The sequence below is a fragment of the Pelodiscus sinensis genome, chromosome 3 (genome assembly GCF_052426305.1).
Source record: "Pelodiscus sinensis isolate ZL-2025 chromosome 3, ASM5242630v1, whole genome shotgun sequence".
NCBI lineage: Eukaryota > Metazoa > Chordata > Testudines > Trionychidae > Pelodiscus > Pelodiscus sinensis.
In genome coordinates this window covers 73,983,996-74,000,542 of record NC_143054.1, presented here as the reverse complement: position 1 = coordinate 74,000,542, position 16,547 = coordinate 73,983,996, and the positions used below count along the sequence as shown (strand labels likewise).

Sequence of the window (16,547 nt, the reverse complement as noted above, 5' to 3'; positions counted from 1 at the left end):
AAAATATCTCCATAAATTTAATTATATAAGATAGTTTTCTTTGTTTTTTGCCCTCAGCTACTTTAATATTACTGCATGGTTTTAAAATATCACCTGCAACTGCAATCCAGTGACAAAGTGACCTCTACACATAATATAATTTTTAAATATGACTGCAAAATATTTTATTATTTTGAAAATAATTTTGTTTTACAAATATACACTATTAACATTATAGTGCATCATCATATCACAAAGGATCAAAAAAATTAAATAGTCAAAATTAATATGGTTGAAAAATAAGGGGAATTTTCAAGCATCTTAACATCAAATTGGCCTGATTCCCCACGTTTCAGTTCAAAGTTGACCTCATGATGTTATGTTGTACATTGTTGAATCTTCTAACATGCACTGCAGCACAACATCCATAATAAGATTATTCAGCCAACATTAATTTGCCTAGAAGATTTGAGAATATGAAAATAAGGTTCTTTCTAGTTTCTCCTTTGCATTATTGGTTGAATGTATAATAAGAGTTTCAGTAGAAGAGATTAAGTGAAGGGAAAATGAAAGCTATGGAAAAACAAGTTATGTAAATCTAAATATGAGACATAAGACTTGCAGTTGTTTGCTTTTTTTCCCCCCTCTTTCTGACAGGAGTGGGCTTTCTCTTTGCTAAAAGAAAAATCCTTAGTATTCCCCTTTAGAAGAGACAAGTAAATCTCTTTTTCTCTGGTTTCTTATCTCCAGAAACAGAAACCATTACACTCATCAACCATATTTACAGTGAAAGCACTACTTCAACTTTCCATTATGCTCAAAGATCAGTAACGGTCAATAAAAAAGTGCCTTATACTTCTAATCACTTGATTCATGGGACAGTTGCGTGCAAATCCTTGCAGGCAGTGTTTGGTTCTAAACAGGGAGGTAAAGAGATCCAGCTATAGTCCAAAAGCTCAACTCAGAAGAGTGCTTACTTAACCTATATTAAATCTTGATAATGTAATAATGACTATTTTAAAAGGATGATTTTAATTCCCCTATCTACAGCAATAAAGACTGTGTACAGCTAATCTCGTTTGCCCTTTCAATTAAACTTCTTCAGGACGTTCTATTTAGTCAGCACCCTGAAAGGGTCATTAAAATTCTTGTTCTGTAAGAGTTGTGTGCAGTGCACTGTTTTTTTTTTTTTTAAATTCCATTAAATCCAAATGGTCTTTATCGCCCCATGACCACTGTGACTTCAATCAGCCCGTTTAATTACCTTACAAAATTGTCAGCAGAAGGAGCAAAGACAAACAGGAAGGGCTGTGACGTTATCAAATTGAAATCTTCCTCTGTGCTGTTTAATCTGGACCAGTCAATAACAATGCTTCTCACCTCCTTCCTTTCTTCCCGAGGCTCTTAACCTTACTCTTCCTCCGAAGATTGCTGCTGCTGCTGTTGTGTTTAAGACAGATTTTGAATACCTCGGTCTGAGGACTTGAATATACATTGAAAGCTCCTTGCCCTTAGCAAGTTAAATTTCCACTAGCTCCAAATAAACACAGAAATACAGCAGCCCTGAATCTTTAAGGGTTGCTGAACCAGACAGATTTTTCCCCGGATTTCACCGTTTCTCTGATCCAAAGGCAGATATCCACAGACACACACACAGGCATCAACTGCGTGCATGTTGAAACGTAGGTAAATAGAAGAGATCTTTCCCCTTAAACTCAGTCTGACTTTACTTTGCCAGTTTGTGGTTTGCACTAGCAGTGCACACTCATCTTGGCAGAACAGGAATCGAATGGAAAAAATTCCACACTCCAGATAGCTAGTACACGTATAGAGAAGTAAAAAACTATTGTTCGAGAGGTCTCAATGGACGTCTGAGGAGCCTGGAACTATATGATCCCAGTGTCAGGAAATCCAGCTTTCCATCTATGCTATGTAATGTCTTTGCTAGTTTTAAAAATGATTTGGTAAAACGGTCACCTGGCTCTGAGTGATACATAATTGGCCATTCGCGATGGCACTAGGAGCCAATTCCAGCTGCTAGCCACCCACTGTCCTACTTATTCTGATGCGTGGTAAAAGTTTGTCAGAAGAGTCTCATTTGGCTCAGTGGGAATGAACACACCGAAGTAATAATGAAGAAGGACCCCAAATCTTCACAGAAGAAGCCCCGACTGTGCCATAATCCCGCCAGTGAGCACCATTAAAAAAAGACCGGAAAGAAGGCGAGATTTCCTTTTGTATCTCTCAAGAGAACCTATTTTCACTTGTTTTCTGAGCATAGGTCTCCCATTTTGAGGAAGAGCAAATAAGCAGCTGTGATACTTTAAAGAGCTGATAATGGGAACGGAGCAAAATTTCCTCTGATTTCCCTGAGATGTTCTCTCCACGTAGTTGTTTTTCAGAGTTCTGCCTGAAGTTCTTGCATTTTTGATAGTACAGTACCTAGTTCTACCTCATTCCCCAGAGCCTTTGTGTGCTACTGCACCCACAGGGGAAAGAATCTGTACAGTTACGTTTAGAAGAGCAACTAACTCACCATATTCAGCCGCTCCATTGCTTCCCCTCTCACCAGTTGAAATATTTTGTGACAGGAAACGTCCACAACCTCTGAGCAACAAAGAGTCACTATCTATAAGGATTTGTTATTGTGATTCTCGGTTTTTCCTTTCTTTTCCGTATGTAGAAGTAGCGTTTGTGATTTCTTTGTTTTTACAGCGATCTTGCAAATAAAGAGGAGAGAGGGTGGCAGCAGGTGAAGGGATCACACTCATGGTTCAGAACTGTGTGTCGTGCACAACCCACAAAAGTTCATGATACCATCTACATGTTTTGTTAGTCTTTAAGGTGCTACTAGACTGTTTAAGTTTCTCAGGAACAGAATCTGTCTGGCCTCGGATTCTTGCTGCTAAATATAGAAAGGGCCTAGCATTAATTATAAATCTTGAAAAGTGCGATTTAAATAAGAGGAGGCTTTTTAAAATGCTCAAAACATCTACAATAGGTGACGGGAAGCTGCCAAGTGTTTCTAAATGCTCCATTGTCCCATACCTCACTGGAGAGTGATATTGTTATAAACTGTATAGAGTCGTCGTGTTTAACCTCTTAGCACTATCAGTACTAGTTGTCCGAGGCTTTTAGGCCAGGATTCCTACTACCCGCTAGCTCCGTTGCCCAGTTTTCTTACAACCAGAGGAGTCCTGTTCTTATACATGGCTTCCTTCCAGCTTGCGATGCCTTGCAAAGGGGACCTGAGAAGCCGATTGGGCACCACAAAAATATTGTGGGCATTTTTAAATTCATTTAAGAATCAATGGTAGATACATCTACCGAAGTTGCTTAACTTGATCCTGAAACGCTTTGCTCAGAAGCTCACTTTTGCAGGACGGTTACGGTACTCCACTTCTGCGTGTAAGCAGACTGCTGCGAGCAAACTAATGCAGGGAAACAGAGTGATGAAAAACCACATTGTGTAGCAGTGAAGATGGGCTGATTTATGGAGGAGTTTAATGATGTCCTCAGGAGGTGTGTATGTTTCAGGTGACTTTATAGTTATCGGGGCCTGCTTTTCTTATACATCAACAATAAATTTTAAATGATTCACGACCCGAACTACCTCTGTTTTTCTGCTTTATGTAACTCCTAGAGTTAAGGAATGGATTATTGCCAGTTCCACTCAACGCATCGGACACAACATTAAGACACCATCCTGGCCTCTCCTTTTTATTCTAAGTCTAGAACCACAATCATTTTCAATGCCTCGCCTTAATTCTCTTCCAAATTATGGACTTACACCCCCCCCCCCCCCACTCCCCGTGGAAGCCTCATGCGTATTGTTTTCTGGCCATGTTTGGGGGAGGTGTTCAGGAACTGTAACGTGAGAGTTGGCTGGATGCCATTTACAAAGGACCGCTATTGCGGAGCCAAAATATCAGCTGGTCCTGCTCCAGCGAGTCAGAAATCCACACAGACATTTTTCCTGCCTACTGGACTGGGTGGGGTAGATTGACAGAGTGCTACTAGTGAGTTAGTTGTATCACATCAGCTTTTCTCTGGGTTCGAGCCACAGCGCCTGGATGGATAAAAATGAGTCTGTCTATGGCAAATAGCCCGGGAATGTGGCTTTCCTGTGCAGCTGTTGAAAAATAGCTTGGCAAGAGGGGGAAGGAGGGGACTGACTGGACACGCCGACTAGTCCCAACAATGGCACAGCCGTGGGAAGGGCAGTGCGAATCCATGGTGGGTTAATTTGCACAGGAGGAATGAGGGGGCTGGAGCTCTGGCAAGCTACATTTCTCCCCTGTTGCCATAGCGCTGCTAGCTGAGAAGGAAAAGCGGGGGCTGGCAGGCTGCCTTTTAAAGGGAATCTTCTGCATAGACCCAGGAAGAACTCGGATGAGCAGCATCAGACAAACCCATCAGTGCAGCAACAAGGACAGTTTGGGGTGGCATGTAGCACGGTGGGAATCGGGGGAGAAGAAAGAAAAAGCGGGACGCTATGATTACCACTTAAAATAATTCAAGATTTCCCATTACCCACGTGTTATCTCCACCAAATGATCAAACCTTTATAGGAATGATCTTACATTCACAATAAAGTCAGTTTGACTCCTGGGCTACATTAAAAACTCCAGCACAATGACAAACATGCAACAGGCCACGCTGACAAGCAGAAAGAAATCTTTCCCCTCACCTCCAGGAATCCACGTGAGAAACAAACAAAATAACTTTGCCGCCTCTCCCCCAGATGCAGTGACCGAGAGGAAAAGAGATTTTTTTTAAAGCACAGAGCGGTACCCAATGGTTCCGAAGTGTCTTTCTAATTTGCAGCAACAAACCGGTGTGAATACCAAACATCGGAGTCCAAATCCCCAAGCCCAGGTCTATGTCCCAGACACAGATTGGGAAAGGAAGTTAGCCTAGAAAACACACACTATGCGCTGCCGAGTGGCAGCCCTTAGGAAAAGACACCTAATAAAAGCCCTCTTTGACCTTAAGGTTATTATTTTTCTAGCATAAAAGCAGTTTGATCAATGATCTTTCAGTAAGACTTCCAACCTAATCACTCAACAAGGATGCTGCTACTGCCGAAGACAGCTTGAATTAACCCACCGATCACCCTTTGGTAAGGGTGGGGATGGAAGGGTGTTTGTTTGCACAGCCTACCTCTGAATGTAATTCAAACGTACAGATACCAACGCTCAGCACCCACTTATGAGTCTATGTCGCGAACAGAAGGGTATCTGGGCAGGGCCAGCCTACAGCCAGCCCTTGCCCCGGTTGCACGGCAATGGCCACGGAGCCGATTCAATGCAAAATAAACCCCGCGATGATATATGGGCCTTTTTAGTCGTGTCCAAAGAAACAAGCATTCCTGAAGATGGTTGCTAAGAGCAACGTCTCTTAAGCACCACCTTTAGCCCAGAAGAAGGCAGAAGAAAGTCCTGATAGGAATTCAGCCCAGGAGATCGATATCAAACCTGTCGCTTTTATAATCATGGCCAGCCTTCCATTCAACAGGAAAATGATTTTTTAAAGACATGCAAGACATGCTACCTTTTCCCTAGCACAAGAGAGCTATTAATGGCTCTTGCAAGTGCTACAGTGTAAATCATGCAGGCACCGAAAAGTAAAAGCAGCATTTTCTTTTGTATAGGTAAACAGCTGGCGCACAGGATGCCGCTTGTTGGTCAAAGCAACTTCTCCAACGCGCGCACAGCAGGAGAATGGTATTAACATAGAGTCACTAGGCTAGTACCCCTTGGGCCGCCGATTGTTGAATGGATCGGTGCTCCTCGCAGTTCTCACCACCTGAACTCTTATATACTTTGCAGAACTTTTCATGCTCAGGTCTGCCTTAAGGGTAAGAAACAACATGAGCTTCGAACTGGTGTTGAACATTACTCTTGCTTCTACTACCCTAAGCAACCCTATCTGTGGGAGGCTAACACAAATTTCACACCCGGTTTTTAATATTAGTTGCCACCAGATGCTGAGGGTTTCTTTGATCTGGGAACCCGCTATGCCCGTTGTCACTGAATTTTTCACTGATCTGCCTATGACATCTCTCAGTCTCTGTCTTACAGAGAAATAATTCCCAATTCGCTCTCTGACGAGTAGCGTCTCTGAAATGTGTCATAGCCCTACATCAATGCCACTTGTATTCAACTAACTGTCGATAAAGAACCTGTTCTACAACAGCGGATTCCCACCAAAGTAAACCAAAAGAACAAAACTGAAGGTCTTTTATCGGGACACGTTAACAGAGCATCTTCCCGGACGCTCCGACTCAGAGGGCCATGGAAAAGCTAGAGGTCGAAACTTACCAACTAGTTGTCAGGTTTTTAACTAATCAACAGCTATTTCAGCCGCGTTTCCCACTGCTATGGAAACAAAAAAGGAAGCCACCCAAGATCTGATCGTCACTCCGCAAAGCCTACAGGGAGCACGTTTGCCAGTCATTTTCCGCTATTATTATTTATCATCGGCGACACAAAAAACCCCCACACAATAATTTGGCCGCGCTGACGCAAAATAAAGAGGGTCTTTGGTAACTGCCTCCAGTAGCACACCCCAGACCCTCGTCTCTCGCGCAGTTCCCCATCTAGTGACATAATCGTACATATAACTATTCACTCTTAAATACACAATGTAAAGTGTGTGGGGGGAAGCTTACCAAATCTTAGCACATGTGTGGTTCCTTGAGAATATCCAATCCACAGTAAGCAAAGAAGGAGTCTAATGGTGCATCTGAAGACTGGATTAGTTAGAATCGGGGAAATAATCTTCATGGTGTTTCTATGCACACACGCGTTGCCTTACTTTCCCCCTAAGCGTCAGGTTCCCGGGTAGGGCAGAAATGAGGATACGTAGACTGGTAGCCCTCAGACTCGATCACGGCATGGTCACAGAGAGAGGAGAGAGTATACGCTTCCCAAACCCATTAGCAATCCCTGCATGTTCTTCATTCACTGCGCCAAGGAGCAACCTTCAACTGCAAGGAATGGTGGGACATCCATGTTAGTCGGGGGAGAATCCTTGCGAAATCCAAACACACACAATGTCCAGCCGGGCAAACCTGGGAGGCAAGAAAGGAGGGAAAATCAATAGGCAATCCAGCTGGAGAAATCACTGAGCTATCGCCACATAGCGAGAGTCAACGAGCTGCAGGCGTTTTCGTGGCGAAGCTTTTGCTGTGCTCCCATTCTACTGCACTGCTGCACAGCTTCTGACGTGAAGCCAAGATTAAGTGAGAAAAATTGAGATAGTTCTTCGCTCCTTAAGGCTGCCTGCCAGACAGCCTTCCACATTTCTGCCATGCAACCGACCCCATCGTCTCGCGTGCTTGAAAAATCAGCTCCGCTTTATTTACGTGCGTACAATTTTTTTGTTTGTTTTCAACAATGGCTATTTTCCTGCAGCTATGGTATACGTGTGCGCGCGGTTCTATAAAATCCACTTCATACATTTTAACAGCTGACGAGCTGGATGGAAATTACTTAGCCTCGGAGTTCTGAAAGACGGGGGCTATTACAAGGGGGGACAATGTGTCACGCAGGGTATCAAACTAAGTAAGGTTTAGGCTTAAAAACGTCTCAATAGCTCAATTCACTTTCTATGACTTGTGTACATTTAATGCTCTTCATGTAAATGTGATGACTTATATACTGGCAGTCCTGTGGCAACTTGTAGCGGACTCTGCTTACCGTACATCTAGCTTTAGAAAAGTACAAAGGAATTTCCTGTGTTAAATAAATAAATAACTCTGTGCTGAATTGAAAGACCTACATATTCATTTTGCTCAGTTTGCTTGAAACGACAATGCTCTATGACAGAGAGGATGTGTGAATGTTCATGTTTCACATTCTACACTCCAACATGCCTCTCTGTCTTTGCACTGATCTCTCTTTCACGGTGGTTTTATTAAGGTACTACTTTTTTATACGTGCACTGCGAGATCTATGGCTAAAACGGGACTGTAGTACACTAAGCGCATATAATATTCCACTATCCTAAGTACAACAGTACATGCTGGCTTGCTTCTGGGACATTTAGTTTGTACCCCAAACAGCTCTGAACTCGTGTATTCCTGATAAAGGAGCATTCATTCCCTGCTCCATTTCCTATTTTCCTTGGGCACACAAAATATTTTTAATTTGTGTATTATCTGCTATTCATTAAAACATAATTGAGATAATGGATAGTGATTTAAGAAATCTGAACGTGAAGCTGTCATTGAAGCTATTTGAGGTTTTATAATAGATATTAAAAGATCATTTCTAATACCCCACAAGGAAAATGACCCCCTTTTCTCGCCGAAAAAAAAATCTCATTGAAAGATTTTTTTTTTAATCATAGATCAAGACAGCAAATACTTGGCTGTACAGAAATAAATATCTATAACGTTAGATTGAAGAAATACCTTCTTGGATCTATCAGGAATGTGGCGGGAGTTGTGGTTAATTCTTAATAACTCTATGCATACTTTGGACATGCAGAAGTAGTGATATACGAATTGAAATAATTACCTATAATCTAGGTGTTATGTGTCCACAAAAGCGTAAACAATTCACAATAACTTTCTACCCTTATAAGCTACTGATTTTCTCTGCTCATATTTACCTTACGATATTGTAAAATGCTGATGAAAAGAAATTTACATTCTGCAGGGGGATTATTAAACGTCTCTGATTTCTCGTCTTTAAAATGGAGGCATAACTGCAATGTCAAAAATAAGTATCATGAATGGCTAGTTCTGCAGTCTAGCAGGCAATTCAATCAAATGATTTGACTATTGGAGCACTTTGAAAAGAACACCGAGTGCTAAAAGCAAGGCTATCTAGCGACTCCTTCAGTTCTCATTTAGAATCTCTCTCAGGAAAATACAGTTTTAGATATTCTTTCATGTATGTGCTGTTTCATTTACTCTGTTGTACTTGGACTAAAACTGACCTGAGTTGTGATTAAGCATTCTTAAAATTTCTACAGTGATGAATTACCGCAGATTAGGTATCTTCAAATGCTCTTTCAGTTGCCAAATATCAGAATGTAGCTCCGTTTATAAACTGAACTTTTTAAAAGCCATGGAAATGGTGGGATTCATTGTCTTTTTTTCAAATGTAACGCATTGATCAATAAATGAAAATAAACTATTTTAACTATCTGTATCCAACAAACTGATTTTCTACATTATCTGGAAAACTATACAGGTACCTGTAATAAAAGAGCAACAAAATTCCCAACTTCCCAAGGCTTTTTTATACGATCACTGAAACATCAAACATGTCTATTATTATAAGTGGCTTTTAAAAATAAAATGTTCAGTTTTCTATAGGGCAAAAACTGTGCGCACGCATGACACTCAAATTAACTTTCTTTTCACTCTTCATAACTGTCCATCACTAACCTGAGAGCACTCAACACCACGGACAGCGACTGGACCTGTCCATTGGAAATAGGGTGGCGATGGGAGGGTTCAGCACCACGGAGAGCAACACTCCTGAAGCATCTTTGCTTAAACCGACTTTCTAGGAGTCAAAAAACATTTACCCCCTACACTGGTTTCGCAATAGAGAAAGCGAATTCTCTAGTATCTTATGTATTTTTCTCAAGGAAGATTGTGACTAACCCAATCTTACAAGGCCTCCTTACTTTTTGGCCATCAAATATTTAGAATTCAGTGAGAAAAAAAATCTGCCTACTCTTCTTGGCTAAACAACATTTATAAACTATACAATTAGCTAAAACCTCAAATTTCACCACCTCCAGATTCTAGTCTGTTTATGAAGATCACTTTCATTTTTTCCCTTTATGGAGAACCTTTTTTAAAAAACCTTTCACTTCTAAAATATTTTAATATAAAAGCAGAGAAGGTCTTATGCCACCCTACAGCATTCTTCTTTCCAGTATTTTTCACATCTACAGGATTAACACCGCTAATCATGCAGTATTTTATGGAGGAGCTCAAACTGTCTTTGTAATACTTGTCAACCTGCTACTCAATTCTTTTCGGATATACAGCTACTTGAAGCTGGTGTCCACGGGGACCCTGTTCTCCACGTACCAAATAATCCGCCACAATAATTGAAATATTCAGTTTCCTGTTATAAGTCTTGGTTGTTTTCTTCAACTTCAGCATAAGGAGTCTGGTAGCAATGTGTTTCAGTGCCCAACGCACGGGTGAAGCAGATATTAAAATGAGTTTTCAGCTACAAAAAATAGGCATTGAATGAGTTCATTAAAATTATGTTGGGTATTAAAAGCCTGCTACTTCTCTGTCTATGTCTGTGCCTTGTGTATACAATGATCTTGTGTAAATAACGTTGTCTTTGGAAACGGGAAATTTGTTTAAATTATGCGTTTCAAAGACTACCTTAAGCCATCACATTTAAATGATTATTGTTTATACCAGGTATGTCTACTTCTTCGGAGAATATTTAATTGCCTTCTCTTACAATAAAAGTTAATCTAGTTCCACTTAGCTGCCACCTGCTGGGATATACATTTTACCACTTCAATTTTTAAAAAGACAATCCTTTCTATGATCAGGTCATAGCCACCTAAGAAATAACTACAGAGCTCGTATCATGGACCTTACATCATGTAACTTCCTGATGGGTTCCCTCCCAAGAATAACAGAGAGAAATGTATAACCCATATGTCGCATATGTTCCCTGACGCTTTGTTCCTTGGATATTTTTCTGTGAATCGTTGCAAACGCCTCAGACTTGTCTGCCACTAGAGTCCTCCTGCTGTTGCAATCTGGTGAGAGGAAAGCAGTAGCCTCCTGCAACACCTGACCAAGCCCCACCAGATCTGTAGACAGAGATATAGCAGATTTGCTGACAAATCAGTAATCTGGTCCAGCCCTTTAAACGTTTGCCAAAGTACTAAAATGAATGTTGATGTTATCAGTTAAAAACACATTGCGGCCCACTTGCACTCCACTCCCACAAGCTATAAAAACGGTAGGTCCCCCTTGTCTGTTATTAGCTTAGTCCTGATTTATAACCAAGTTTCTGCTGCGCCAACGATTAATGACATTTTAAGATGGTAATTAATTTTTTAGCTGCTGGAGAGACGCGCATCCTAATTAACGAACTATGTGATAGATTTACTTGTTCAGGCACTTTTGGACTTCACAGCAATGCACTCCTTAGCATATTTTAAGCAGCAAAAGCAAACATTTATGGTTTTACCCATACATCAGCTTTTTTCTCCCTTCAGTGTCTGAGAAGGTGGGGAGAAAAACTTATTGGTGGAATAAAGACAAATCTAAGAACAATTGAAGGGAGCTTTTCATTTGAACGCATTCCTTCATTTCCACTGCACAGGGTGTATTCGCAACCTCGATCACACCATACAGAAAGGAATGGGTCCCACTACAGAGAGCCACGGACACGCAGCAGGTTACAATGAACGGCTTCTCAAAGACTGTGGAATTTCACGTTTGATCAAGTACGACAGGACTGGCTATCATATAGCAGATGGTTGTATAATGTAGTCGATGATGGGGGGGGAGAAAAAGGGGATCAGACATCAGGCAAGTACAGACCACCAAGAGCCCTTACTATTAAGTTAGAGCACATGTCTCAGCCTTCCTCCTCCTCTGGCTAGTCTGGCACGGAAGGCGACTTCGTGTATTCTTAACACAAAATCGTGACCCCGGAGAAGGAAGTCAGCAGGGTCACCAGAGGAAATTACACTCCTCAAGCTTGTGAGGCTAACTCGGATCCTGCCCTGGCACATGGGGACTGTATAGCGCCAAGGAGCCAGAGCAACAGATATGCCCGGGATACTTTGGGGAAGCTGGCGTTGTCCTAACCTGGGAGGGGGGAGAGTGGGTTGGCCAGCCGGATAAGTGGTCACCAGGCAGTCAGTAGGAATCCGGTCCGAAGCAGTGCCCAGCTCAGCCACCTGCAAGCCGGTCTTGATTTATCCCACCCTCCTCCCTCAATGTCACCAACAAACCATGCCCGGTCCGGTCACCAGCCCGGCCGCTCTCAGCTGCCACTTCTCCACCCCCCTCCTCCGCTCCTGTCCTCTTGCCCCTTCTGCCACCCCGCTCACAAAGAACGCAGGAGAACTAAGGAGCCGCGGCGCTCAGAGGCAGCGAGCCGCTGGAGTTCGCCTTACCTCGCGCTGCGGTCGGGGGCTCGGCGGGACGGGCCGCGTGCGCGGGGCAGGCAGAGCCCGGGCGAGAGGCTGCCCACAAAGTAGCGCAGCAGTTGGCGGGGCTGTGCGAGCGCGGTGCAGCCGGCGCGCGGAGCGCGAGTGAAAGCGGCGGCGGCGGTGGCGGCGGCGGCAGCTGCAGCCGGGCAAAGAGACACGCCTCCTGGCGGGAGCGCTGCACAGCGCCCTTTAAAGGCGCCGAGCTCCTTTTCCTGCTCCGCCGCTGCTGGGGCCCCCCAAGCGTCTCACACACGGCTCGAGCCCCTGTACTCGCCTCCCTCAGCCGGGCCTGCACGACGCCCCCCCTCCCCCCTCCTCCCCTCCAAGCGCGAACCAAGCAGGTGGCTGCTTGACCCTGCTCTTTTGTCCCCACCTGCCTGTGCAGTCCCCTCCCGGGACAGAGCTCTGCTCTCGCAGCTGGTGCCAAAGGCAGCCCTGAACCTGATGCAGCATTTTGGCCTGGGGGCACCGCGGACACGGAGAGCGCACAAAGGAGCTCGGAACCGTGTGCCGCTGCCGATCGTGCATCATCCCTGCCTGTTCTTTCCTAAGGGCGGGGGTGACAAAGGGGAGAAGAATCAGGGGGCTGGAGCGCCACAGAACTCAACCTGTCCCTGCGGGCAAATGCCATACATAAAGCGGAGTTACCTATAGCCTGTAGTGGGAATCGGGGTTGCATTTGTTCTCCAACAGCAGCTGACTTGGGGCTTGGGAGGATGTTGACACGTACAAACGTAGCTTCCTTGGGCTACGGCCCTGTTGCTTCCCCAGGAGGGATTCCTCTTGCCCTCTCTGCTCCAATACACCTCTCTAAAAGGGGGAGGGAGCCGAGTGCTCGCACTCCTCTCCCCTCCAGGAGAAACTGAATCCCAGCCTTAGGAGAATGGGAGCATCTGGGGAAGGCAAATGAGGCTGGAAGAGTAAACTGGGGTGTCAGAGGGAAGAGTACCAGAAAGAAAGACAGAAAAAGAGCAGCTATTGGGAAGGTCTAATCAAACATCTATCATCTCCCTTCTCTGACTTGCGACCTGACCCGTAACGCTGCCGCAGCTTGCTTCTCAGAAATCACCTGTAGAAGCAAAGGAGCCTCTCCCACTTCCCCAGCCAGCAAACCCGAGCGCTGCCCTGCTTTAAAGCAGCGCTGCAGAAATGCTTTTCAATCTGCTCTCTCCCCTGTTCAAGTCCCTATGCAGTATGAAAAAGGCTTCCCTATTTTCCCATTCTCCCTCGGTTTTCCGCCTCCCGCTTGGGAGCTGCCCGAAAACATTGCTGAAATCCCTTGCTTTCATAGCTGTAGCTGTAGCTTTCCCCCTGCGTTCTGATTTCTAGCTCACATCTGCTGTCTGGCAGCTTTGGAGGGATTCCCCGGTTCTCCTGACTCCCCCCTGCGTTCTGCTCCTTACCCTGGGTGCGACTCGCAGTCTTACAGATGTGACCCCGCACCAAGTACCGCTTAGGCTCCCAGAAGAGCTGCTTAAAAAACATTACAACACTTAACTCTCCAGCTGCAATCAATGAGCTGGTTTCCAGGGGGCTGGCGGAGCGGAGGGACCTCAAAGAGTTAGTTTTTTGGGAGCTGAAAAGCTCCTGTAATTAAGTAAACAGCAGACTTCTTGTGCAGAGTAAATAAATAGTCAATGATTCCATTGTGCAGCAAAAAGCCGGCAGTACAGACGCGCGACTGACTCACTGTGATTGGGCTGGGGATGCTGTGACTTGCACCTTAATCGGCCCATAGTACATAGCTTAATTACTTTGCTGCACACTTGCATGGCCCGCAGAAAACTCATTAGCCGCTTAATGTGCCCGAGGCTGTAACGGGGATAACAGACTACATACACTCTCGTAGGAAACCACTCGTGTTAACCTTAGGAGATGAAAAGAGAGAATGAAAGGTGAACAGAAGCGGGCAGATGAAGTTTGACAGAGCTCCCTTTTGGGGGTGGGTTAGCTGAGAAACGGCACCCTGTGGCACTCTAATGTAAAAAAGAGGGAATTTGGAGGACATTGACTAGATCAATGATAATATCTCCACCACAATGCAAACTGCAGCAGCAATGCATGGGGATCCACTTCCAATAAACGAGGAAGGGAGGTAGTTCTGTTAAATAAACAGGAAAAAAATAATTTTGATGTCAAGTGACTTGATGGGGTCAATCTACTTTAGTTCATGGTTTTTTTCAATATTACTGACTAATGATAATTCAATATCTGATCTGAAAATATTGACTAAGAAGTGTATATCTAGTGTTTGTTTTTGGGAGGAGAAAGGGAAAAAGAGATACAAGTAATGTGGCATTTCAGTCCTTAAAATAACAATGATATGCCAAGTTGACAATGGGTAGCGCATAGAGTAGTTTCAGATCTATGCTTTCTTTGCTGAGATATTGGTTACATCACATCTCCTTTTATTGACCACAATGAATTAATATAACGGACAGATCTACCTCCTGCCCTTTCCACAACCCAACAATATCTTTCCATAAATCTGCATCACCAAGGAGACATGAAATATGTGATTCCCAAAAGTCTAGCTAATATTATTAACACTTACCATCCAGAGATCTTAAAGTACTTTACAAAGATATCATTAGCAGCATTTTCCAAACAGAAAAAGTTGGAATGGGAAAAGTTAAGTGACTTGCACAAAGTCACACATCAAGTTAATGGCAGACTGCAAAGAGAACCTGGGTCTCCTTACTCACAAATCTTTGTTGCCATTTCGAAATATGCACTTACCATATATTTACAATTCCTAGTCATGCAGAAGTTCCATTCAGAAAACAATGGGCACTGGCAACGTGGACTGATTCTGAAAAGTTCTCAGGAAACTGTAGTTCAAAAATATCAAAGAAATCTCAAACCTGGCATGAATCAGACCACATAGATCACCGGCAGATCTCATAAAAACTTTACAAAATTTGACTTCAGAATTTCAAATTCTGACACCAGACACCTCCCTCCCTGCTTTCCCTGCCCCCTCAAAAAAAAACAAAACAAACCAGGCAGACTTTTTCCACACACTAAAATGTGATTTTTTTTTTACTCACTGCAAACTGGTAAAAATTAATTTTTGAAATTTTGATTAAAATTTCAGATTTAAAGAAAAGGAAGGATTAACTGGCAAATACTTTCATGGAAATGTTTTTTCAATTGTTTGTCCAGTTCTGCTGTTAAGAACTTTGAATGGAATTACATAGAGTCCCTCATAGTTAAGGGATATTGAATTAAGATAAAATAGTACTAGTCCCCTGACATAGAAAAGTACTGTAGCTACTTATCATAAACTACATAATGGATTGTACATGTTTTTATCCCCAATATATAGTTGTAAAATATTACAATGCCCACTGACTTAATTTAGAATTTGAGGGGTGCATTGAAAGCCAATGGTAAAAGCATTGCTTGGTTAAATATTTAACATGTGAATACCATTTTTCTTCTTTCTCCTTTAATGTCACTGTAAACCTTGAAAGGGTTCATGATCCCTCAAGTAGGTTTTCTTGGAACTTTGTGAACAGAGCCTGACCTAGTCAGGGGAAGAGCCAGAATAGATTGACAAGAACAGCCATTTGGAGTAATTCTGACTGATCTCAGAGGGCTGACAGGGCAGTGAAGACTATAGGTCCAGTGTAATGATTGAGTCAAATGCAGAGATTAAATTCAAGACTTCTGGATCTAACAGAATAGGCCTTTACTTGAGCTAGTAACAGCATTGGCCTCTGCTTGATATAGAACATATCTATACAGTTTCAGTTAACGAAACAAGTCTTTTAACTTAGATTTAGTAGCCTCAGTGATCTCATAAAGCTTCAAACATGAACTAGCCACTAGAGGGAGACAATAAGCCACATGATGTTAGCATGGGTTACGCCAGGAGGGTAGTAATGCTGAATTGAATTTGTAATTAGGTTTTATGTGCATGTGTTATACATTACTGTTAACTTAAAAATGTGCTCGATCACATGCTATTTTGATTCTTCCTCCTCATTCATTCAGGGAGCAACCACAAAGTGCAGAGTGCCAATCATCAGATGCAGGGTACAGCTGCAGTACTGTGTGAGGAAGTTGGGAAGGAGCAGAAGCAGCCTGGGAGACTGAACCAAAAAACCAAGGAGGTCCAAGAGACATCACTGTCTCAGCCACACAGGGGTGATCAAGATGAGACTGGCTCAGTCTGCCTGGGGATTGATAATAACCAGAGGGATGACTGGGATATGAGGGAAGGCATACAGGAAATCTGAGTGCCATCTGAAATGCAAGGGCATGGCAAGGGTGGAAAAAGAATAACTGTAACAGTGTTCTCAACCAAAGAGCCAAAATGAGTGCTTAGCATGTGCCAAAGGAGGATGAACAGATGGGCTGGGCCCCAAGCTCAAATACTTCTTGCGAGACCTGTC

The 16,547-nt window shown here is 43.3% G+C and overlaps 1 protein-coding gene across 3 annotated transcripts in view; it reads right to left on the bottom strand.

The window, feature by feature from the left end:
• Positions 1-13,598, bottom strand: part of GRIK2 (glutamate ionotropic receptor kainate type subunit 2) — a 622,020-nt gene extending 608,422 nt beyond the window's left edge. The window contains exons 1-2 of one of the 3 annotated variants that reach the window (XM_075923935.2): positions 13,551-13,598; positions 6,653-7,054 (exon numbers count right to left, since the gene is read on the bottom strand). In XM_075923935.2, the coding sequence (XP_075780050.1) occupies positions 6,653-6,767 (115 nt within the window). In that variant the 5' untranslated portion in view covers positions 6,768-7,054; positions 13,551-13,598. Of the gene's footprint in view, positions 1-6,652; positions 7,055-12,111; positions 12,342-12,795; positions 13,485-13,550 lie in introns of those variants that run through there. The other 2 variants (XM_089777200.1, XM_089777199.1) reach the window with 2 other exon arrangements.
• Positions 13,599-16,547: the final 2,949 nt, after the last annotated feature.